Source organism: Parus major, chromosome 4 (assembly GCF_001522545.3).
Source record: "Parus major isolate Abel chromosome 4, Parus_major1.1, whole genome shotgun sequence".
Classification (NCBI taxonomy): domain Eukaryota; kingdom Metazoa; phylum Chordata; class Aves; order Passeriformes; family Paridae; genus Parus; species Parus major.
In genome coordinates this window covers 59702090-59725441 of record NC_031771.1, presented here as the reverse complement: position 1 = coordinate 59725441, position 23352 = coordinate 59702090, and the positions used below count along the sequence as shown (strand labels likewise).

Below are 23352 nucleotides of genomic sequence, written 5' to 3'. Positions count from 1 at the left end.
TGTAATCAAGACATTACAAAATAGTTTACTGAGGTACCCATGTGTTGTAGGGTTGGACCTGTGTCTTTGAGGGGTGATGCTCCTTCAACAGGAAACCCCTCCTCCTGGTGTCTCTGTTCCAAGTTGCTGCCTAAAAGGGTGTTTGCTGCCAATTGATATCAAGATTCTCCTGAACCAAAGCTAATGTTCTTCCATTTCTAAGCATCCTTGTAGGCAGGGACCTGTGTGTCAGCATCCCTGTAGACAGCTCCCATGGGGATTTCAGACACAGAAGTATATTTAGGAGAAGCTGGAGAAATCTCTTGTATCCAAGTGAAATAAATTCTGATTTGCCCAGAAGTTTCTGCCTGACTTCTACCACAGTCCCCATCAGCAGGATTGGACATGCTCTTCTGTAATCACAATGTAAGGGCTCAGTTTGTGGGCTGGGCTCTGGTGCTTGAGTGACTGGAGCCGTTATTCCCCTGCAGGCACAGGGGAAAACACCATCCCCTAAAACCTGGCTAAAGGAAGTTTTATTTGGCATGCCTGAGCCCACCCTTGCAAAGCTGAAGGCTGTACACACAGTCAGTTAGCACAGATCACCTGAGGTTTAGTCAACAGATATGTAAGGATTAATGGAGTTATCTAAACTCTGTGAGAGCAGTATTTAGAGGGGAACTTCATTAGATCCACAGCTGCAAATTATAAACCCTTCTACCCTGTTTGAGGTTTGTTATCTTTAGAGATCACCATGAAAAGTGGAACAGCTGTGAGAGCTATTATTCAAGCTGATATATAATGATTGCAAAAAAGGTAGGGTGTTTAGACAGATGATATGAAGAACAGATTTGCAAGAGGATCATTAAATTCATGTTCCTCTGAGGTGGTGTGCATTGAGAGGAAAGGCACAAGTAAGATACTCAAGAACAGTGAAGTGTTCACAAGAGTATCTTCTGAACTTGTCACAGCAGTGCCCATAAGAGGAAGGACTGGGGTGAGCAGGAGAGTGGAGAAAAACTTTCCCCTACAGATTGAAGTCACTTACAAAGGTGTACCCATTAGCTCTGCTATGTATATCACTGCTTTGTGAGACTTAATACCCTTATTGTATTGAGGAGAACAATTGCAGCTTCAGCTGCTTGCGTGGTGCTCGGTGCCAGGTTGGTCCTTGGTCTGGAGGGAGCTGGTGCTGGAGGACTCTGCCATCAGTGTCAGAGGGGTGTGCAGGAGGGGTATCAGTGCCTTCAGTCAGGCAGGGCTGCAGCTTGTCATGTCAGTAGTTATTCTGGGCTTGGTGACCAGCCAGTCTTTGAGGTAGATGACAAATCTTGACTGGCCTCTAACCTGGGAGAGGCAAGAAGCAGCTGAATGCTAATAGAGCTTCTCCTCCCGGTGCCATCCTGGGCAGGGACTACTCTTGCTGACACAGAGCTGCTCTTCCCCTAAAAGGTTTGCTGGTCCTGTCCTAGCTGTTCATCCCAACTCGGGGACCAGGACAAGGGCTTAGTGATGCCTAGGGACTGCACAGGTCTGCTGAACATCAGCAGAGAGGCACAGCTTGGTGAGGTGTATTTTCCCTCCCCTGGCTTTGGCAAAGAGTGCAGGAATTATTTGAGGATAAAAAAAACTTCTCTTGCTTTCAGACCCACGTAGGAAAACAGTCACTTCATCAAGCACTTGGCACATGTGCTTTAGTGAGGCATGTGGGGTCTCCATAATTATTATCAACGACTTTTTCAGAGGAGGGGGTAGGACTGGAGTCCTTGAAACTTAGATTCCCTTCAGGTGTTGAAGGAGGGGAATAAGAGAGGTATTATTAGAAAGCATTTCTTTTATATAACAGATGTTAAATAGCACTATACCACTATATCAGTCTGTCAAATACACTAATAGGAAACAGCATATAGAAGAGTTGAGATGTGAATTTCACAGGGAAACAACTGCCCCCCTCCTGCAGGGTCTGGGGGCCAGCATGGAGCACAAGGAGCAGCTGCACATATGCCAGGCACATGTGGATGGAGAGAGGAAGGAATAGTTGTGGACTAGGACAGGAAAAACTTGGTGCAGCTGGAAAGGTTTTCACCCACACTGTCCTAGTTGTTGTACTTGAAACCGAATTAAAAATATCCTTAAAGGAGAGACCACACATATCTTTGGGTTTTGACAAGTTGTGTGTATCATGCTATGGGTTTCAGTGGTGTTAATCGGCATTTTCACAACGTAGGTGGTTTAAAGTCTGAGGGAGAAAAACAAACCTCTAATGGATGATTAAAGGTTGAAAAGCAAGCCTGGCTTTACAGTAGCACGTGTTAGTTCCAAGTTAGACCCAAGGCCATGGTATTTTCCTCTTGGACTCTGTGTTGCTTCCTAAAACTTGTCCTGGTGATCCCCAGCTGGCTGCAACCACAGGCAGCTGAGGTTGGTACGATTTCATTAAAAGAGCTGCCTGAAGCCCAAGGTTAGGTGATGGGAATTTCAAAACAAAACAATAAATTAATAAAATGAATGTGTCATCAGCTGATCCTCTTCTGACCACCATCTGTCCCCTGATCATGTGACGTCTCCCAGCTGGCCACCCAAGAGACAAACCATGCAAGATCATCACCACAACATATGCTGCTATTTACACATTTTTAAAGGTAATAGTTGCTAGGCTGTCATATTAGTAGTTAAAAGCAGTTATTTGGAAGCTAGGGGATTTTTTCTTTATTTCTCTCCTTTTTATTTTTTCCCTTAGGAAGGCAGTGACTCAGCAGGTATATTTCTGGCAGAGATGTTCAGGGTTGGATCAGTGGAAGTTCCTATGTAAAGTAGATGTAATTCTATCCCCCCCCCCCCATACCCCCACCTTGTTCTATGGTATGCTGTTGTGCCTTTTGTAATATACAGTAGAATAAATAAAATAGAAAGAAGGCAATGGTCCCACAAATGTCACTAGTGTACCTTTTAGGAACATTATGTGCTCTCTTTGCCATCTCCAGGATGCAAACCAAGCCGTGCATTTTTAAACTATTGTTAAGATCAAGGATGTGGTTATGAGAAGACTTACAATTTATAGGATACTTAAGCATTAAGGATTGAGGCACAGAACATTTCCTGGGGATTAACGACTGACTGGGTGAGCCTCAGGCCATTAACCCCTGCCTGTCATTAATCTTCAGGAAATGCCCTGCAGTGAGGTCGTTATTGCTGAAACAGAAAAATAATAATAAGAAAGGTCTGTGTATTATTTATTTATATTTTACATAACACGGTTCTATTGGGACTGTAGGAAATGAACATCTTTCTGTTTAGCTGGTCGTACTGCTGGAATTAATGCAGTTCCTGCATCTCACTCTTTTGTGGAAGATTATTGTCAGGAGTGTAAGTGGGGCAGGATTTGGCCCACCGCTTGTATTGCAGTGTTTAATACAATGAATAAGCCCTGCTTCTCTGATATAACTGCTGGCACAATTTAGCCCTATATAAAAACCAGCTGAAAATGCTTGTTTTACAGCAAAGCAATTTATTCACAGTTCTAAGCATCTCACAGCCTTTTTTTAACTCGTTGAATAATCCTTTTAGGTTGCCCATAAAGCAGGTGAAATGCTTCTGCTGCAGTCCTAAGGCAGAACACAGGCTGCATAAATAGCATCTAAATTACTAGGAATACAAAATACACATACAGTAATACATACCTACAAAGGCAAATTCATACTGACAGGACTGCAGTGTGTGCTTATCAGCAGCAAAACATCTCGGGGAAAAAAAAAAGTGTCTTTATATTGAAATTTTGTATATATTTCTCTCTATATAAACACTTAAATACTATTTTTTGCATGTTCTAAAGCCCAGATGCAGGCTCCTTTTTAATGAGCCTGCCTGCTTAAACATTTATTAGCTTAGAGATGTATAGTTTTCATAAAGCTGGCTGATTCTTTTTGCAGAATATCTTTGCGAAAAAAAAAAGCTTTTTTTTTTTTTTTTTTTTTTGTGTACATGGCCTCAGTCCTTGCAACCTCCTAGAGAGTCTGTCAAGGCACAACTTAAAAGCTCGTTCAGGCGACCATGACCCCCTGCTAGCAGATTGTCTGCCTAAAAGGTAAGGGAAAGCTAAAAAAGAAGTAGAAACTTAAAAGTAGCTTCTCAAAGGCTGCATAGATCTTTTTTTTGTTAAACCTAAAGTGTTTAAAAGCTTTAATATTGATGGCCTGTCAACTTTGTCCTGATTCTTTGGCTTTCAGTTAAAAGGTTTTTGTTGTTGTAGCTTATGCAGTTGCTCTGTTGCTATGGAAACGTGACATCAAAATGACGTTTCTCTGTTTAAAAGCTTTTAACTAAATTCCTGCCTGTCAGATGTAGGCCCCATTTTGTGCACTCAAGCTTCAAGCTGTTGCAAAAAGGTTTCATATGTTCTGTTGTCATTCAAATTCTTTATCCACATATGCATGTCTTGCACTACAAAAAACCTAAACTAAAAACTCAATCTATATTAAGTGTCCTCTTTTAAAACCCTTTTAGGTCAGTCAGCAATGGCTGCAGCAGAAATTCCCAGTTACATTGTCTCTTCTCAGACTGAGAAACACAGGAGGGCCAGAAACTGGACTGATGCAGAAATGAGAGGTTTAATGCTGGTTTGGGAAGAATTTTTTGATGAGCTGAAACAAACTAAAAGGAATGCCAAAGTTTATGAGAAAATGGCTAACAAACTCTTTGAAATGACTGGAGAAATTCGCCACGGAGAGGAAATAAAGATAAAAATTACAAATATGACATTCCAGTACAGGTAAGCTTCAGTTAATTCTTTTTATTTTAAAAGATTTTAGCAGGGACGGCGCAGTGATTTTTGCCTTTCAGAAAGAAGTCTCCTAGAGGAAATCTGTCGATAAAAGATTAAAGATTGTTCATATCGCTTTTAAAATTCTCTCTTGCCAATGCTGTTACGTCATTGTTAATTTGTCCCCCCCATTTCATGTCAAACTCTGGGACAACTTTGTTTCTTTAAAATTAGCTGGCATTGTTATGATGCAGAGGGATGGAAATGTATTTAATGGGGAAAAGAGATTTATTTTTTTTTTTGCTCTTTGCTGAGGGGACTGATTGTGTTAGCTTGGCAGCCAATTCCTTGCAGCGAAACTCCTGCAGTTTCAAGTGGCCACTGAGGATCGGAATTGCAAGGCAAAGTTAAAAAAAAAAAAAAAAAAGAAACTAGAACAGAATAATGTTTGGGGGGGGCTGATGCTCCTCGATTTTGGTCTCATGAGTTGAAGGGTTACACTTCACGGGGCCAAGAATAATTGAATGTCTTATTACTGAGTGACACACATTGCTATAATTATAAGCAGCAGCAGTGAAAGAACTATTATATCTGCAGAGAGAATCAATGTGCACCGTCAATACTGCTCCAAAGGAGTCGGGGGGAGGGCGGAGGTGTCTATGAGGGGATGATAAAGAACAGGCAAGCAGTCAGGAGGGGAAGTTGGCTTCAGAAAATGTGAGGCATTTGTGGATTTGTTGTTTGCAGGGATTTGTTGTTTGCAGGGAGAAAAATAATTAGAAATTAACAGAAATATTTTCTTTCTTTTTTTTTTTTTTTTTTTTTTTTAATTCTTATCTCTGTGAAGCACAAAATGCCTCATACTGGAAATTCTGAGTGGTGATTTGAGCTAGGTGCTTGTAATGCAAGAAAATCAAATATGTGACTCTTTTATTTAATCTCTCCTCAAAGCTCATATTAATAATAAAAAAGGTTATTACAGCAGGCAACCATGTTAAAACTGCTCGCTTTCCTGTAAGGCACCCTTACTGTATTTAATGCAGAGACTGCTCATCAAATAGAAAACTAGGGAAAATCCTGTAAACCCCTTAACTTTGAATGTCCTTCTACATTTCTGTGATCCACAAGCATAATGTTTAACATTTGCCATAATATTAAACCTGATGTTTTGTGGCAAATGCTAACGTCTCCAAAATATTTTACCAACCCTGCTGCAATCCCTACAGTTATCTTCACCCAGACTGGAGATGAAGAAGCTGAAAGTAAGATAAAATTTGGTCCAGCATCACCCAGCAATTCACACTCGGATGCAGATTTAGGAGTCGGGAGTTGCTGGCTACCAGGCTTTTGCTTAGTCTGCTAAATCTGCAGTCCTCCCTGCTGGGAATTGCATCTCGCGGCACTGAGATTTTACAGGTGTCTGTAGCAGCAACACTGCACGATAGTTAAGTGCCGTAATTGCCAAGTGGAATAGGTTATTTCTGTCAGCCTTTGTTCTAAATTTACAGTGTTGTCATCAATCAGAGAGTCTCATTTTTTTTCTAATTAATGTTTTTACTTTAAAGTTGCACTGGGGGGAGGGAAGAAATAAAATCACTCGCATACATGCACTCTGTGTGTGTGTGTGAGAAACCACACTTTTAAGAAATATCCTTCTATTTCTGTGAACTTCTAAGATTGCTTCTGTTGCATGTTGTCAATCTGCTTTTCTATTTTGCAGTGCATGGCAGCTCCCTGCTTATTGATTGAGATGCTAATTTAGGAGAGTTAAAAACTGCCTTGTGCTGTCACAGAGCTGTTTCATTTTGTGCTCTGGAATATAAAATGCATCTTCTTATTGTTTGCTCACACGCCTGTGTGCTTTGCTGTCAAGGTAAGGTGGTATGGAGAACAGGGACAAGCAGAAGCTGTTACAATTTCTAGTTTCTGGGTACTTTTTGGTGGTGTGTGAGGATAGGAAAGGTTGTGGTGAAACTGTAAATGACGTGAGTGGCCACCGACTGCTGGCTTTGCTGTGAGGCAGCCGAGTTTTCACCTACATTTGGGTGCCTGCAGGACACTTGAGGAAGATGATTTACATCAGTGTATTTCTGAGCATCATTGCTGCACTGTGGCACAAACTGGAGAAGAAGATCTTGAGAGTGGGAAAATGCTCTATTTTGGGACAATACTTTGTAATGACTACTCTGGGTTAGTGTAACTAACACTAGAGTGTGACATGGGAGAACAAAGCACCAGTACCAGGACTGGGGGTGGGGGGTGTTCTGCACCTAGGAGCTTAGTTCTTCCCCCACTTCAGGATCCTGTACTTCTTTAGGCAACTCTGAACAGTGCTGCTGAGGTAGAGTGGCCTCTACTCTTCCTTTAACAGTCAGAAATAAACTGCATTAAAATAATTACTCAGATCATATTATTTAGCTATGTGTTAAAATTTCATAAAGGATCATAAAACCCCTGTCCTACAAATTAATACACATATGTATATGGATGAATACATATATGTGTATTTTTTTTTCCATAAAAAGAAAAAGCAATACTGGAGTATTTCTACTTGTCTTTTTAACCAAGTTCAGTTTTAAAAGTGCTGTCACTCCTGTGTCTTATCCTGGGACATCTGTTGAAACAGATATTGACTATCTGAAACATATAAGGTTCTGGAATAGAAAGCAGTGAACATGTTTATAATGGTGCTCTCCAGTTTGAGGATCCCATGGCATCCTAAGAGGCAGTTCAGTAAATATTATTTTCTTTATTCTGCTTATTGCAAGCCATTCATTATGAGTGGGAGGTGCCCAAGTCAGACAAACGTGTGTAAGTAGGGAAGGAGTGTTTCTTGGCCAATAATTATCACAATAATTATGTCAATAATTATCTTGCTGCAGCAAGAGCAGCCTATGTGGGTGTGTATAGTGGCAGGGGGCTCAGAAGGGGCTCCCACCCCAGGTATTCACTCTGGTTCTGGGTGTGTTTGGATCCCATACTGGATCTTGTGCTGCCAGGTAAAGTTACTTCAGGTGTAGCTCAGTGTGCATGAGCATCTCTCACATAAACAGTTTTAGGGTGATTATATTCCATTCCTCCATATCTGAGATGAAAATATTATTCAGGTGTTAAAATGCCAAAAAGAAATCTATTTTATCTCATTATTTCCTCCTCCTTGAATTCTTGTGTTTATTTCTGCCTGTCCTATATTTCAACAAGGTGACAAGAGAATCAGAAGATGTTCAGAGAACAGTTAGGCTGGGATGTAGAAAACTTTCTTTATTAAGAGAGGTGGAAAAGTTTGTGAATGCTAAAGGAGTTTTAGAGGGGCATAAAAATATGCACTGTTTTTCAGACTGTAAAGCAGATTTTTTTTTTCATTATACAAGAAGTTATTCATAAGAATTGCAAGGCAGAAATTGTAAAACTAGTTAAAGTCATATAAAACTAGTCATATAAAACTAGTTAAAGTCATATGGCACTGCATAATAAGCATGTGGAACTCATTGCTACTGAAAATCATTGACACCAACAGAGCAGCAGGTTGTTTTAGTATTATTACTATTTTTACTAAAGATTAGATTTATTAAATAAAAAAACAGATGTTGTTTGTCTTCCAATTAGGTTGAGTTATGAAAAACTGCGGGTTTCAGGATATTACTGGCTGTTGATGGAAAAATAATCATGTGTTTTTATGGGTGAATGTGCTCTCAAAAGCTGTCTGTCAAAATAATTCCTGAAGTATTCAGCACTGACCTTTGTCAGGACAGAGTGAGATGATGGACTGATCTGGCAGTGGTTCTTGTGTTCCTCTGCACTACTACTGTAGTCTGAGTACATTTGGAGGAAACTAATCAGGGAAAAATAAACCATGACCTGAAGTAATTCTTACTGGAGTCTCAGTATATTAAGGGACCATTTCATCCACCTTGGAAATTGACTGGGTGGAAAATTCTGCACAGCACCAAAGGTGGAAGGAAAATTCTTTCTTGCAGGTATATTTAAGTAAAGTTATGCTTTTAGGGATTGCTGTAAAATCTGAAATATCTGCTGTGGATAGATCAGTCACCAGGTTTTTAATGTTCCACTTCAAAGATACCTGTGTGGTGAGCTGCATGAACCTCCCCATTTATCCATCCTGGAAGAAGGAAGAGCTGAGTCAAGCTTCCTGGAATTCAAAGTCAAGCTTTCAGATGTGCTGGTCATCAAAAGTTTTCCTGAGATTAGGGTGCCAGCTTTTGAGGTTTAGCATCCCTTAGAGTATGTGCCCAGTTCTCTGTGTCGTGCAGCCTACTGTGGCTATTAGCTCATGTGATCCTGTAATTATTCCTTAAAAGAAAGCACTGTCCTGTCACTGCTAATGTGCTGATCCCACTGTGCCACAGTGCTCTGTGACTGCTGTTACAATATTGCCACTGACACAATACACACTGGCTTATAAAAAGGAAGCAGGGTTTGCACAGATTGCACAGTGGTCCACAGTTTTGACTGATTCCTCCTGATGTTTAAAAATAAGAACTGTGTGAATGCAAATTTATTATTTTCAAAAACATCACCCTCCGCAAAGCCTAGAAAACAGGATGCAGCTGTTGCTCTTTGATTTGAATTGCAGTCAATTAATGTTAATGATTGGTAAATTTGAATCAGTCTTATGATTTGAATGAAAGAGTAGTCTAATTTTTTATTTTCATGTGTACATGATAGCAATTAAACATTTTTGCTTGTGTAACCCATTGCTATACTCTATGACATTATGCAACTGGGAAATTTGACCTCTGTTACAGAAAATGATAAAATATGAGTGCAGCCAAATTACTGAAAAAAGTTGAATTTGAATATTTTACTATCTTTCCCTTTAATTTCAATAATTTATGGCAGATGCACAACTTAGTATTGTACTTTCATCATCCTTCTTTTCCTCACCATTGATTGGTTCATAAGTAGTTGCTATTTATTATTTATTTTGAAATATTTTCCTAGAAATCCCAGGAGATGGATCTTATATCCATTCCTTAAGGTAAGTGGTAATATCAAATGCTGCAATAATAATAAAAAAGCAATACTGCTTTAAGGAAAGTCTAAAAAAAATGAAGCATGTTATAGATTGCTTGCTTTTTGCTGACTAAATAATGATGATTTAAAAAAACCAAACTTCTTTAGGACATAATACTGTGTTAGTTTTCTTTTAGAAGGTGAATTAATAGGCACAGTGAATAAAGTCTGAAAAAAGGTCAATGGCAGAACAAATGACTCAACAGTTGTCTCAGTCTATTCAGTGGAGCATTTTGGCAGTGGGATCTCAAAGTCCATTAATTTATTCACGTCTCTGCAATAAGACAAGCAATCACCTTTCAAATTAACTGGGTTGGCATGCTTTGGGTAGTTGTCCACTGGAAATCTGACTTTGATCCCTGAGTTTTTGGAGAGAGTTCTCAGTTGCCTCTGCTCTCAGCTGGATTTTAATAGAGCCTCATGAAACAGCAACAGGTCTAGATAAACTCAGTGTGAATTTACTTTGCAAGCTTTGCTGACTTTCTCGCTTACCTCTGTTTCTTACCTCATGTTTCCTGCCTGGCTTGCTCACGCAGGCAGTGATGTTCCCAATTTCAAAGTGTTAATGTTTGGCTCATCTTGCTCTCTCATTTCTGGACTATTGCACTCCAGGCTTCGTATGGTCCTGTTTCTTTTAACATCCTCACGTTTCATTAAAACAAACAAAGCCCCAACTCTGTCTCTTGGAAGCAACTAAGATTGCTGCGATGAATTACACTAATGACTGAGGGCAGTAAATTAATCTCTGCTTTAGACTCCAGTTTTTCCAGGGTTGCATGCACCTCAATGCAGGCAGAAGCTCTCAGCTGTCTCACTAGGTTTTCTGGACTCCTGGCAGGTGTGGAAAAAATATTTAAAAGTCAGTAAATCCTGGAACTTGATATTGGAACAAAGCTAGCTATTTGGTTTGTTTTTACCAGAAAGATAAACCATCAACACTATTGCACTGAATGGTCTTCCCTATTTACCTCCACCTGCAGCATTTCTACTTCTCTTCCAAAGGACTGACACTCCCTTTCTCCTTATCTTCTCATCGCTTCCCCTGTTTCATCTTTTTTTTCTGTGTTTGAGCCAGACTCCATACAGGTAGATGTTTGCTGCTGGTGCTGCTTTTAAGCTAACACACTTCTCTTGTCTATATCCTGGTAGTGATCCCTTTTATTTAGCTCAGAGCTATGGTAAGCAGTCAGAAGTAGAATTAGTATCCATTCGATACATTGAGAGCCAGAGAAAAACCTGTATTAATACAACTGCAACTCTACAGCTCTGTGAGCAGACAACAAACACCAGCTCTTCCTTCCAAATTGTCAGAGTTCTGTAGAAAAAGGGGATCTGAGTACACAGCTGAGCTCAAACAACAATGAAAAGGCACCAACTTACTCAGGCAAAACAGCTGCTCCTGGAAACTCTCCATTGAATCATAGAATGGTTCAGGTTGGAATGGACCTTTAAAGACCATCTCTTTCCAACCCCCTCCCACGGGCAGGGACACCTTCACCAAACCAGATTGCTCAAAGCCCCATCCAAACTGGTCTTGGACACTGCCAGGATGCAGCATCCATCCCGGAGCAATTGGTTTCAGTGGCTCACCACTCTTATTAAAAATTTCTTCCTTATATCTAGTCTGAATCTACAATAAGGTCTTCCCAGAGCCTTCTTTTCTCCAGGCTGAACAATCCTGACTGTCTCAGCCTGTCCCTGTGGCAGAGCTGCTCCAGCCCTCTGAGTATTTTTGAAGCCCTCGAGGTGGGATCTCAGGAGAGCAGAGGGGCAGAATCCCCTCCCTCAACCTGCTGGCCATGCTGCTTTTGCTGCAGCCCAGAATAATGGTTGGCTTTGTGGGCTACAAGCACACTAACAGCTCATGTCCAGCCTCATTGCCCAGCACCCCCAACTCCTGCCCTGTAGGACTGCCCTCAATCTCCCATCCCCCAGACTGTGGTAATACCTCTGTTGCTCCAAGAATCACCGCAGGGGTGGGTGATTTAATGAAAGGAAATGCAAGTAATGAGCTTGAGGATACTTGGTATCTTTACTTCAGCCTTCACTGCCCAGCTGTCTCAGGCGGGTGTGCCTGCATCAGTGTTATCAGAAATACCAGCAGAAGAACAGGACTGAGTCAGGAGTCATCTCTGTAAGTTTGTGAAGACTGAGGGAGGTCTCTAGGGACTGGAAGAAGGCTGTTGGATATTCAGAAAGGCAGGAAAGGGAATTAAGAGTTCTTCCCTTCAACTCTCAGAAGACCATTGAGCAAGAAGTTTTGGAAGCAATTTCCAGTCACATAAAGGAAAAAGTGGTGTCTGGGAATAGCCAGAATGGATTTACCAGCACTGAATCACATCTGACTGACCTGCTTGCTTTCTTTTTTAAAAACTATATCTATGGATGAGGGTGGAGCAAGATATTGTCTAGCTTGACAGTACAAACCCTTTTGACACAGTCTCCAAGGACATCCTTGTATCCAAGCTGGGATGTTTCACTGCAGATGGAAGGACTAAGAGCTGGCTAGAAAACTGTCTGGATCTCTGGGCACAGAGTGGTTGTTGATGGTTTGTATTCTGCCTAGAGGCTCATTCCCAGTGGAGGACTGCAGGTGTTTATTGGGACAGTGTTGAATATCAACAATCCAAAGGCGAAGGTGGAGTGCATGTCCACTATTTTGCAGATGATACCAAGCTGGGGGCTGCAGTCTGCACCTACAAGGGCAGGACTGCCACTCAGACAGACCTAGACAGGTTTGAGAAATGGGCTGACAGGGTCTCCATCAACTTCACCAAGGACAAATGCAAAATCCTCTTCGTGGGATGGCCAAATGCCAGAACAGGCAGGAGACACCCTGGTTGGGCAGCAGCTCTGCTGATGGGGACTCGAGGCTCCTGGCAGACATTAGGCTGAACACAAGCCTGCTCCAGAGCAGTCAGCAATCAGCTCTAAGTTTGTCCTGCCCTTTTTGACACAAAGGCTCAAACCATGACCCATGAAACATCTGAATGCAGCTGCTGGGCTGGGCAGTGGCTGATGAGATGTGGTCACCTCTGGCCTTTGCTCTCTCACCCATGGGGATGACTGACCACAGTGAGTGCATTGCATAATTGAAGTTCAGTTTTAAGCCCCATAGCTTGAACACATTGAGGGTTTCAACACAGGCAAACAAATGTGGCATGTAGTCTTGCTACTAGCTTATAGTGTCATAATTGATACGTTTTTCATGCAAATAGCCTCAACAATTGAACTAAAAATAATCAATATTAATTGATGGTTGTTGTCAGGCCTGTGTTTAGCTATTTTCTGTCTGTGTTGGATGGATATGCATGTATTTGTAGACTGTATTCGATATTCTCTGACTATGAAATCACAGCAGTAGGTTGTGAAATATGTATGAAATTAAGATTTTGAATGCATAGAGGGCATAGAAGTATGGATGGCTGTGAGGCTTTGCTTTGCAGGACTATGATGTGCATTTCTAAATAGCTGGAAAAGCTCATCAGACCTTGCAAGGACAAGGAAAAAAGAATCCTTAAATGGCTTTAAAATCTAAGCAAATCTTACTGCCTTCCTTTCTCACTAGTGGATTTCCCCTTACTCTAGGCTGACAGAGCTTTAAAAGGAAGAACTTCAAGTTCTCACTTTTAAGTTTGGCACAATTTTTTTCATGTTTACATGTTATTTAATTCTACCACTTGCAGGACTGGTGTGGGCAGGATGGATTCTGAGAAGGAAAAACCTGAAAGGCTTCAAGAAAAAGAGGGTGGGCCAGGTGTCCAGGAATAGTTTTCATCCTTTTTTTTTTTTTCCCTGCAAATGCAAACCTCTAGCTGTGAGAATCAGATTTAGTTCAGCTTTTTGTTAATTTGAATTAAATCTGGTTTATGAAAATGGGGCATTTGTCATTGGTCTTGCCTTTCCTGTTGTGTTCCCTTCCTGCATTTTGATTTAGAGTAACAAGATCCAAACTGGGAGAGGCAAATGAAGAGCAAGTTTGGGTCCCTGGAATTTCTTTGAGATATATACTACATCTGTATACCTAAGTTTTACATTTCTCAGTAAAAGAAAATAAAATAACACTGGGTAACTACTGGGATAGCAGTGAACTTGTCTGAGGATTGAATAATAAATCTCATAATAAGATAAGTGTGAAAGACATAGTCCACTGTAATGTAATGTTTTTGTTCATGTTGTTTCTAATGCATTATTAAATGTTTTAGGTTTGGGGTTTTCTTACTTTTTTTTTTTTTTTTTTTTTTTTGTATATTAATGAAACTGTACTTTTGCCTACCCTGATCTTTATTCTGTAACAGATGAACAGACGTCTGTATCTCATGGTTGTTACAAGGATATTTGCCAAGGCATTTCAGGGCTTTTAGGCAATATTAGAAAAAGGATATGCATTTTATTTATAGCCACTTGTATTCATTATAGAAAATAAATATTCATTCTTCAAAGCATGGAAGCACAGGGCTGCCCTCAGTTTAGTAAAGGCTGTGGTGTCTAGTCCAGTTGTCAGGGACTGCTGTCACGTTGGTTAGTTGGATATTCTTTAAAGGGAAGAAAATTATTCAACCATGAACACAGTCCTGTTTCCATTAGAAGTTGTAATGTTCTCTATTGGTATTGAATTTCATTTGGGGTTTACATGCAACCTTTTATAATAGGTCAAACCTAGGAAAAGAACCTGAAAGACTTCACTGGAAGTTAAAGAAGGAAAGTATCTAATTTCAATCTCATTAAAAGCATTCAGTTTGACTCCTAAATGTGACCAGAACAAATGTTTTGAAATAGATCTGTATGAAGAGTACTCTTTGTAGGAAAACAAGCTTTAATGTTGTGTGCCTTTTCTTACAGGAAATTAAAATGCATGACTGACAGTGAAACTGTGGCACCTGACTGGCCTTACTACAAAACCATTGATAGGATCTTATCCAAAGTGACAGACCACAGCGATGTGAAAATGCATGAAAGTCAGCAGCCAGGTCCTTCTACATCACAGACAGAGGCCTCGCTGTCTCCATCAGCTAAGTCTACACCTCTGTTTTTGCCATATAACCAGTTTACATATGAAGGAAGGGAAGAATGCTTTGAAGATGAACATTCAGAGAGCTCATCAAGCTTGCTTTCTTACAAGCTGAGGTAGCATCTATTTTCCCCTCTTTTTAGTATTTTGCAGAATGAACCAAATTTGCTGTGTAAAAGGAACACCCTCACACATTTTCCTCTAACAGCTCTTGTATTTTTTCTGTAAATCACAAATGAGATCTGTTCCCCAATCTCAGCCACTTTGCTGAATTAGGGCATTTTCTTTATTCCTTTATGAAAGACTGGAAGGGAGTAGGAGAACTGGGCAAAAAGTTGTATATTATTGCCAAAACTCAGCATGCATGTCACGGCTCACATCAGGGAGAGTGTTCATAAAAGGAGTACAGGCATGTTCAAGAGAGTCCTGCGGTGCAATCAGAGATATAACATACTGCTTAGATGATTTTTGGCTTGCTCTAGTTTTGCTTTTGATATGAGTATGAAATTTTTCTGGCTTCAGTTATTATTAAAATGCTGAAAAGATGCAAAATAAATATTTCTGTGGACACAGAAAAGCTGCTTATGCAGTTTGAAAGTACATTGAAATATTTTAAATACAATTGAGAATGTAATTTTTTTCAAAGTAAATGCTAGTTTGAAATGCAAACATGATTCATTCTTTTTTTTAAATTTTATTATTTTTTTTTTTGGATATGATTTGAGCTCCCTGGAATGCAGCATTTTAACAAAAGGCAGGGTTGTACTCTTGATACAAATTTTAGACTTTACTGATCTCATTTTTCATCCAGAGTGGTGTGAAATAAGAGTTGATTACAGTTTTCTGGCAATAAAAACGTTGATCCTAGAGATCCTTATCATAGGTCTGCGAGGCTTTAACTGTAACAGTAAAATTACCTGTCAGTCATGCAACTGTAAAGATGTTGTGCTGGAAGAAGAACCAACTGAGCAAGTTTGAATTATTGTTTCTAGACCTACTCTTGGATGAATAAAACTAAGGTAAATTCATTTAATCATTCAAGCAAATAGTCCTTGAATAGCTGATTATTTTTTAAAACTTTTTATTTTTTTGGCAATGAATATTTATTAGAGTGCATAACTTTTGAACTATAGCAACCTTTTTGTTCACAAGCAACAATTTTTTTTATCCTAGTTCATTGTAAGTAGTTGATATTACTGATACACAAACTCACTTGACTTTAGAGTTTCCCAACTCCACAATCACATTTCAGATGCAATAACTTTATTCCCAATGGGATTTACAATAACATTATTTAATATTTAATTAGAAGGTCACATTTCCACAAACATTGTGGAGGTTATTCACTTGATTACTTGATAACATCAGGCTTTTTTAAAATGCTGGATGTTAAGTTTTTCAGCTTAGGGCTAACTCCAGGACAACATGGATTTTGTACCATAAGAGAGGAAGGTGGTCACCACACCAGGTTTCACTACAGAACATAGACAGCCCTCACAGAGATCAAGTTAATCAACCCCAAACCCACATCTGTTGTGCCCACAGTTTGCAGGTGGACCTCCACTCTCATGTAGATGCTTTCATTTACAGCTAAAATGGACTTAAATCACTCACTAAATTATAAGCTCTGGAAAATTTAGGTTATGATGCATTTTAGCCAGCTTCAGGTTCACTGGCTTGTTTATTTTTTTTAACTTTATCCAAGGCAATAACTTAACCTGTTCTAGTAAAAAGTATTTTAACATTTTTAGCATTAAGTAATTTAAATTTAGAAACTGCAACTCATTTAAATCTAGCCTCTAGTGGCACAGGCTGGCTTTCACCTGGCTGCAAGTCTGGGGCAGGTAATGCCACTCACCCCTTGTAATGCTGCTCTTGCCTGCTTGGAGTGGCTGTTCTGGATGGCTCAGGAGGGTCTGGGGGCTGGAGGGAATGGCAGGGCAGCTCTCAAGATGGTAGGACCTCCATAACTTAGGAATTCAGCCATTCTCTTGCAGTCTCCACTATAAAAGAATTTTGTGCAATAGAATATTGTGAATATCATTTAACAGCAAGATAGTTACACAGACACAAGTTAAAATACAGTTCTCCTGTTTCAAAAAAATGGAGAAGTTGAGCAGCAGATACCACATGAGAGATCAGTGTAATATTACAGGTGAGCATTGTGATTGGGTTAAAAATAAGAAACCACTTGTAATAATGGGGCATGTATCTGGAAGGAGAAAAAGTGTTATTCCAATAGTCATGGGGGTTTGAAAAGCTTGTCCAGCTTTGACCTGTTTAATTTAGGCTGATGAATGAGAGCAGAGTAGGGAACCCTTTCTTGGCCAGAAGAAAATACAGTGCTTGCTAATGATACCACATGGGTTAAAATCACTTAGAGCTGCCATGGTAAGACCAGGAAGTCAATTCTTTTAGAGTTACTAATGGAAAATTATGAACTGAAGGAAGCAGTTTTCAGCTTAAGCAATTAGTGTGTCATCCTGTATTTGAAAAACACTTTGAAATAGCCAACAAGAGAGAATAGAACTATCATAAAAAATTTGGGTCCACTTGGCTATTTAATCAATGCCCTTGCCTCTGAACACTAGACAATTGATCCAACAGATTCAAAAAAGGAACTAAAGACAATTCTGGGAGTTGAAATCAAAAGAATGCTTTAGGTCCTCAAGTTCCCTATTTTTCTACTTTATGGCTATGCAAAACAACTACTTTGAAACACATTTTGAAAAATACACACTCATATGTAAAATACAGATATGTTTTGCAGCTGTATATTTTTCAGCTTACATTATAGATTTTTTTCATCAGTAATAAAAATCCTAATGTTATGTCAACCATTGATAGGGAAAAAATACTTTCAAACAGTAGATCTTTCTAAATAACTTAAACTTCTGAAAACTTTCCTGTTATTCCTTTAAACTCTCCAACGCAGCTTTAGAGTGTCAGCTTTGTGTTTTCTCAGTATCTTTGAACATAGCAAGAGGTTACTTGGCTATATAAATTATAGCTTAAAAAAAATTCAGTTGAATGTTCAGCTTTCATGACTGCGAAAAATGTCAAGTTTTATACTTCAGTCAGTACATACATATTGTCAGGCTAAAAATAGTTGAAACTGGTTTTCTTTGCATTCTGTTTGAAAAACTTTGAGGTTGGGACCTTCTTACAAAACCCAAATTTTGCTTGTTAGTGATAATACAATTAATGTGAGATAAAATTAATTTTAATTTTTGTTTCAAGTGTGTAGATGAGGAAAACATTTGGAATCCCTTTAAAGGGGTGCCTGCTATTTGCTTAGTATTGTTCTAACACTGTTCTAAGACTGTAATACAGTACAAAACATCTGACAATAATAGAATTATTCTATTATGGTCATAAAATATAATGCAATCTGGTGGAGTCTTGTTCTGCAGCTTAAATTTTTAAAATCCAAATTCCTGACACCACTATAAATGACTTTTTATCTAATTAAAAACAGTGTTTTTTCACCCTGTGGATTAATTTATGGTCTTTGTTTTTGAAGTAAAATAATGACAGAACATAATTATACAGGCTGTGAATGTAGTTCAGGCTTCATATGTTCTGCCATTTCTATTGTCCTGAAAATGGGGGTGAAAGAGTTACTTTCATAGACTAAAAGACCATAATAAAACCACTGTGTTATCTAGTCTGACTTCTTGTTAGATACCATTTGAATTTGGTCATTCTGATCTGGAGCCTAGAAATATTATCCTTCCCTCAGCAGGGCACTTCTGCACTCAGGAGCCCTCTGTCTCTGCTGTCCTCCACTTCTTTGTTTCTATTATTTTTTTGAGTCTAGGAAATAATAAATGTCTGGTCTAGACCTGATAAATTCAGAAGATGGAGAATTAACTCTTCCCTTCTTTCTAGTGATTAGCAACCCGTTGTTTAAACCAGTCCCTTGTTTCTAATGTGAATTTAGTGAATGAAACTTTCAGCTGCTACTTCTACTTACTTTTCTTTTCAGTATACTGGAGAACCTTTCAGTATTTTTTGCTTTCTGGCAAGATGGTTGTGTGCCATGATCGTACTGTCTTTAGTATTTTTTAAATTTTTAAATGTAGATTAATGAATTTGGTATAGAAGGTTTACACTAGATGAAAAAGTAAGAATTTGCAACATGAATTAGCCATGATATGGATTAAAAGAAGTGCATTAAAACTTGTTGATGATGCTAATTTGGGAAACATCTTTGGCAAAGACTTTACTATTTCTAAAATTATGCTACAGCTATTTAAATCTGAATGGGCATCATCTACAAAGAAGTTTGAGCTTTAGGCTATGTGCATTATGTAGTACATCTTAACTCATTATGCAGACTTGTTATCCTAGCAAGGTGCTTTGCCCAGCCTCCCAGCCATTTTTGTGGTTCTTTTCTGTGCTTCAAGATTGAGTCTCATTAATTCCTGAATGCATTTGAATGATTGAATGAGCCTAGTTTATCAGAAGATCCAGGTTTTCTCATCCTCAGTCCTTATGCTCTGAAGATCTTTATATAATCTCTAATATTAATACTGTTTATGTCCAAATCATTGTTAATTTTTAAATAAAGACATGGATTATGGAGGTCTGCTCGGATTTGTATGTAGCTAAAAAAACCCAAACCAGTGAGAAACAGCTTTTGGGTGTTAAAAGCCATAAATTCCAAGAACTGATGGTGCTGGAGACCTGCTTGCCATGAAGTAATCAGAAATGAGGAAGTGTTGTTAGGGTTTTGTGAAGATAATACATTTTCATAAACAGAGAATTCTTTGTATTCAACCCCTGCTTCATTAATTATTCACACATGTCCCCGAAACAAGCCGTATTGGATGAGTGTAAGCAATCAATCAAGGAACTTTTAATTGAACAATGAATTAAATTGTTATTAGGTAGGCAGACAGCAAATACATTTGAGACTTGCCTAATACGTTGCCTGATTGTATCTGGAGGTTTTGCTTTGTTCCCCCTCATGCCCATTACATACAGTCATTTCTGCTCAGTCTCCTAGGTGAGATGGAATAATTTCTTTCCCTTGGTTTGCTTCCTTGGAACCCTGTCTGTCTGTTTTAGAGCATAGCAGGGAAATAGCTTTGTGAGGTTCTGTTTGGAATATGCTCCCAATGCCAGAGCTCTTCTACGCTTCATTCACGTGGTCAGAGGAATACCTGTGCCAATCTCTTGCAGGCTCTCTGCTGTAGGCACTAGAAGCCAAGCAGAAATGTACTGGCAGTTTGTGCAGAGGTCCTTACTTCCCTAGACCCCTTTTTCCTGAGGTTTTCCTCAAAATGTACCTTCAGACACTAAACTTGGCAAAGAGGGAGGTACTTCTTCAGCAGCTTTTTGGATGCTGTCAGGATCTGCTGCACCCCAGCTGTCACAGAGGCGTTGGCTGCAGAGAAATGTAACATGGAGAATGGGCAACAGGAACTGATTTCAATCGTCAGCCATTGCTTATTTTTGTGCCTATACATTGGCAAAGTAGACATGCTCCTAGCTGGAACTGTTTGAGGATACTAATGCTGCTTGGGTTACTTGGTGCTGAACACATATTCCTATCTCTGCTTTAATCTTGAATTTGTTATAAAAAACTACTGACAAGAGAGAGGTCTCTGACATGCTGCCCAGGATGTCAGAGACCAGGATCCAGAACCTCTCAATGAAGATTGCTCGGTATGTGAGGAAACACTTCAGTATTCAAATAACTCATTACTTGGGGCATCACTGGACATTTTACATTGTTTCATGTTGCAAGTGCTCTTTGCTCTTAAATTAGATTCTTTAGAGCCTTCTTTTGTAGGGCCCTTCTCAAGAGCTCCCTTTTGGCAGCTACTCTGCAAGAGGAGAGGTTTGTAAGTGCCAATTCCTTACTGTGAACTTGTGAGTGACCATAGAACCCTTTCACTATCAGTCAGTGGAGAGAAAAAGAGAATGGTACCATCACCAGAGCTAGGACTTTCTGAACATTTCTGAAATAACTATTTCTTTTCAATGAAGGCTAATTACCAAGTTGTGTTTGTTATTGTACAAATGTAGAAAGCACATGGGAGACCTTGAAGAATCCTTGTCATTGCTTTTGGGGGCACTTCTCTGTGCTGAAACACATTTCTGAGCTAGTACTCTTCAGTCAGTACATTTTTAGTTATTAGCACAGTGCACATACTGCTGGCACAGTAAAAATTTGCTGCTCTTTTCTCTCTGGAGCTGTGCAAGGCACTTACTGTCTTAGATCTACGGTTTCATGACTTACAGTTCTTTGATGGATTTAACTGAAAAACAGGTAAAATCCTTTACAGACTCTAGGAAAACACTTCAAAGATTCTTTTCCCTTAAAAATAAGGGTTATTTTTTAGATCTTTCAGTCTAAATCACTCCATCTTGGTTTTTTATGGGTTTTTGTTGTTGTTGTCTCAGTTGAAATTAAAACCCAAATGGTGGCTACTGTTACCAAGAAATTTGTTACATTTGTTACACAATACTCAGTGCATCTCAGTACCATTGACAAGTATCAGATTTTCTCTCTTATTCCTTATTAAGGACTATTCTCATCAGTGCTTACCTTGACAACACACAAGCCCTCTTGTGGAGTGAATTTGTACTGGTTGCAAGAAAAGAGGTCTTACCACAGCTACTTTCTATTACTGTATAGGGAAGAGAATAGAGATTAATCAAGTTTCCAACATTTATATCTTCTGTGAAGACAAGTTTAAATTCAAAAGGTGACTTTGGCTAAAATAATATTACCACTTCAGAAAGTTTCTTGCTCTGCCTACGAGAAAGCACACATTCTTTGTGAATGTGACTATGGTGATGGAAGTCTTGGAATAACAGATGAAGTGTTGTCTTACATTGCTGTAGATCTTTTCCATGTGCTTGACCTCTTTGAGAACTGCATTTGAAGTAATTCTGGCCCTTAGAGTTAAGGGAGACATACAGAATTTAGTGTTAGCCAAGACCCATTCTCACAAGATTGTGAGAGTGATAATTCCAGTGATCAGGAGTAAGCTTGACCCACAGTTTAAGCAGATTCATGGTTTGCATGCAGAGCAGCATGTATTTATTTTATTCACATTTATTTAGTGCCACAAATCTGCTATATAGAACCTACAAAGTTGAGTTTATTGTATACCTTTCAAAGTAGATAGTATCTCACCCTTTTTGGGTCACTGCACTCTTAAATGTCAAGGGGCTTGTGTCTTTTTCATATATTTGCATTAAGCCTTTCAGGTGCTAAGGATTGTTTATCTCTCCTGCTGACAGATCTGAATGTCACAGTCACTGCTGCACAAAGCCTGTCAAGTAGGATAAGAACATGAATCAAATTATGATACAAATCTGCCACAGCTGAGTGACCTCACCCCCACTACCTTTCTGCACATTAATAAAAACACATTCCTCAAGAGTTTAAGTTATCCTTATTCAAGGATGTTTTAAAATCTGCAGCATGTTGACATGGCATACTAGTCACAGCTGTACTATCTTATTATTGCATTTCACCTAGAAAGGATACTGCTTTTGGCAGAACACAACTTAGATTGCTGTTTGTGTCAAGGGACTTCAAGACACATCATCAGATATCTTTGATGTTGGGGACTCCAGTCTGGAGTTACAAAAAGTGTAAATGAAGACATGGTCTCACTTTAAGTTAGGAAAGGAGTTATCCAGCTCTAACTGCAAGTTCCTCAGATGTGTAGTACACTTACACATATGCCTTCTACTTGCCTTTCTTCCTCTTCACATTTTAGCATGATTCCTTCTTAGGCTGCAGGTTAAAGAGACACAGATCTCTGTGTGTGGTCTCACTTCTATGCCACATGGGCTGGTTTTGCCTGTGTTGCTCTGTCACCCCAAGTTAGAACAGCCATGTGACCTTTACACCTTCAGAGCACTGTCTTTATTACCATGTTTATTTCTCTTCCAAAACAGAAACTCAGCATGGTAAAACATAGAGGAAACTCTTAAAATATTCCCCAAATTCCAAAGGGAAGCTCTGCATGTTTCAGATGAGGTTGTGCATTGCCCTTCTCTGGACATGCTCCAGCCCCTCAATGTTTTTCTTATCATGAGGGGCCCAAGAATGGACACCGGATTGGAGGTGAGGCTTAGCTAGTGCTGAGTGCAGAGGGACAATCACTGCCTTGGTCCTGCTGGCCACATTATTGCTGGCCCAGGCCAGGTGCCATTGGCCTTCTTGGCCACCTGGGCCACACCTGGCTCATGCTCAGCCACTGTCAACCAGAACCCCCAGGTACTTTTCTGTTTTTTCAGGCTTTTATGTCATTTATAATGTTTTGTGGTGGAATATAAAAAAAAGAGTGGTCAGTGACACTGCTGTGTCTTGGCAGAAGGGCAAATTCTGAGACTTGTATTCTGGAATGGGACCAGCCTTACTGATGCAATGCTTTAAAAAACAAGCTGTAAGATACCACCACATGTAGCCATGCAGCACTTTCTCTAGAATGGGATGGTTATTGCAAATTTAAAATTAGAGTTTCAATAGCCAGATAAGCCAAATGTCTCTCCCAGTACAGTGTAGAAATTTGATATTGTAAGGCATGTCAAGATTTAA

The 23352-nt window shown here is 39.4% G+C and overlaps 1 protein-coding gene across 3 annotated transcripts in view; it reads left to right on the top strand.

Moving 5' to 3' along the window:
* Nucleotides 1-23352, top strand: part of MSANTD1 (Myb/SANT DNA binding domain containing 1) — a 45358-nt gene that overhangs the window by 20532 nt on the left and 1474 nt on the right. The window contains exons 1-3 of one of the 3 annotated variants that reach the window (XM_033513804.1): nt 3975-4063; nt 4483-4747; nt 14615-14899. In XM_033513804.1, coding sequence (XP_033369695.1) covers nt 4494-4747; nt 14615-14899 — 539 coding nt within the window. In that variant the 5' untranslated portion in view covers nt 3975-4063; nt 4483-4493. Of the gene's footprint in view, nt 1-3974; nt 4064-4237; nt 4365-4482; nt 4748-14614; nt 14900-23352 lie in introns of those variants that run through there. The other 2 variants (XM_015625722.2, XM_015625720.2) reach the window with 2 other exon arrangements.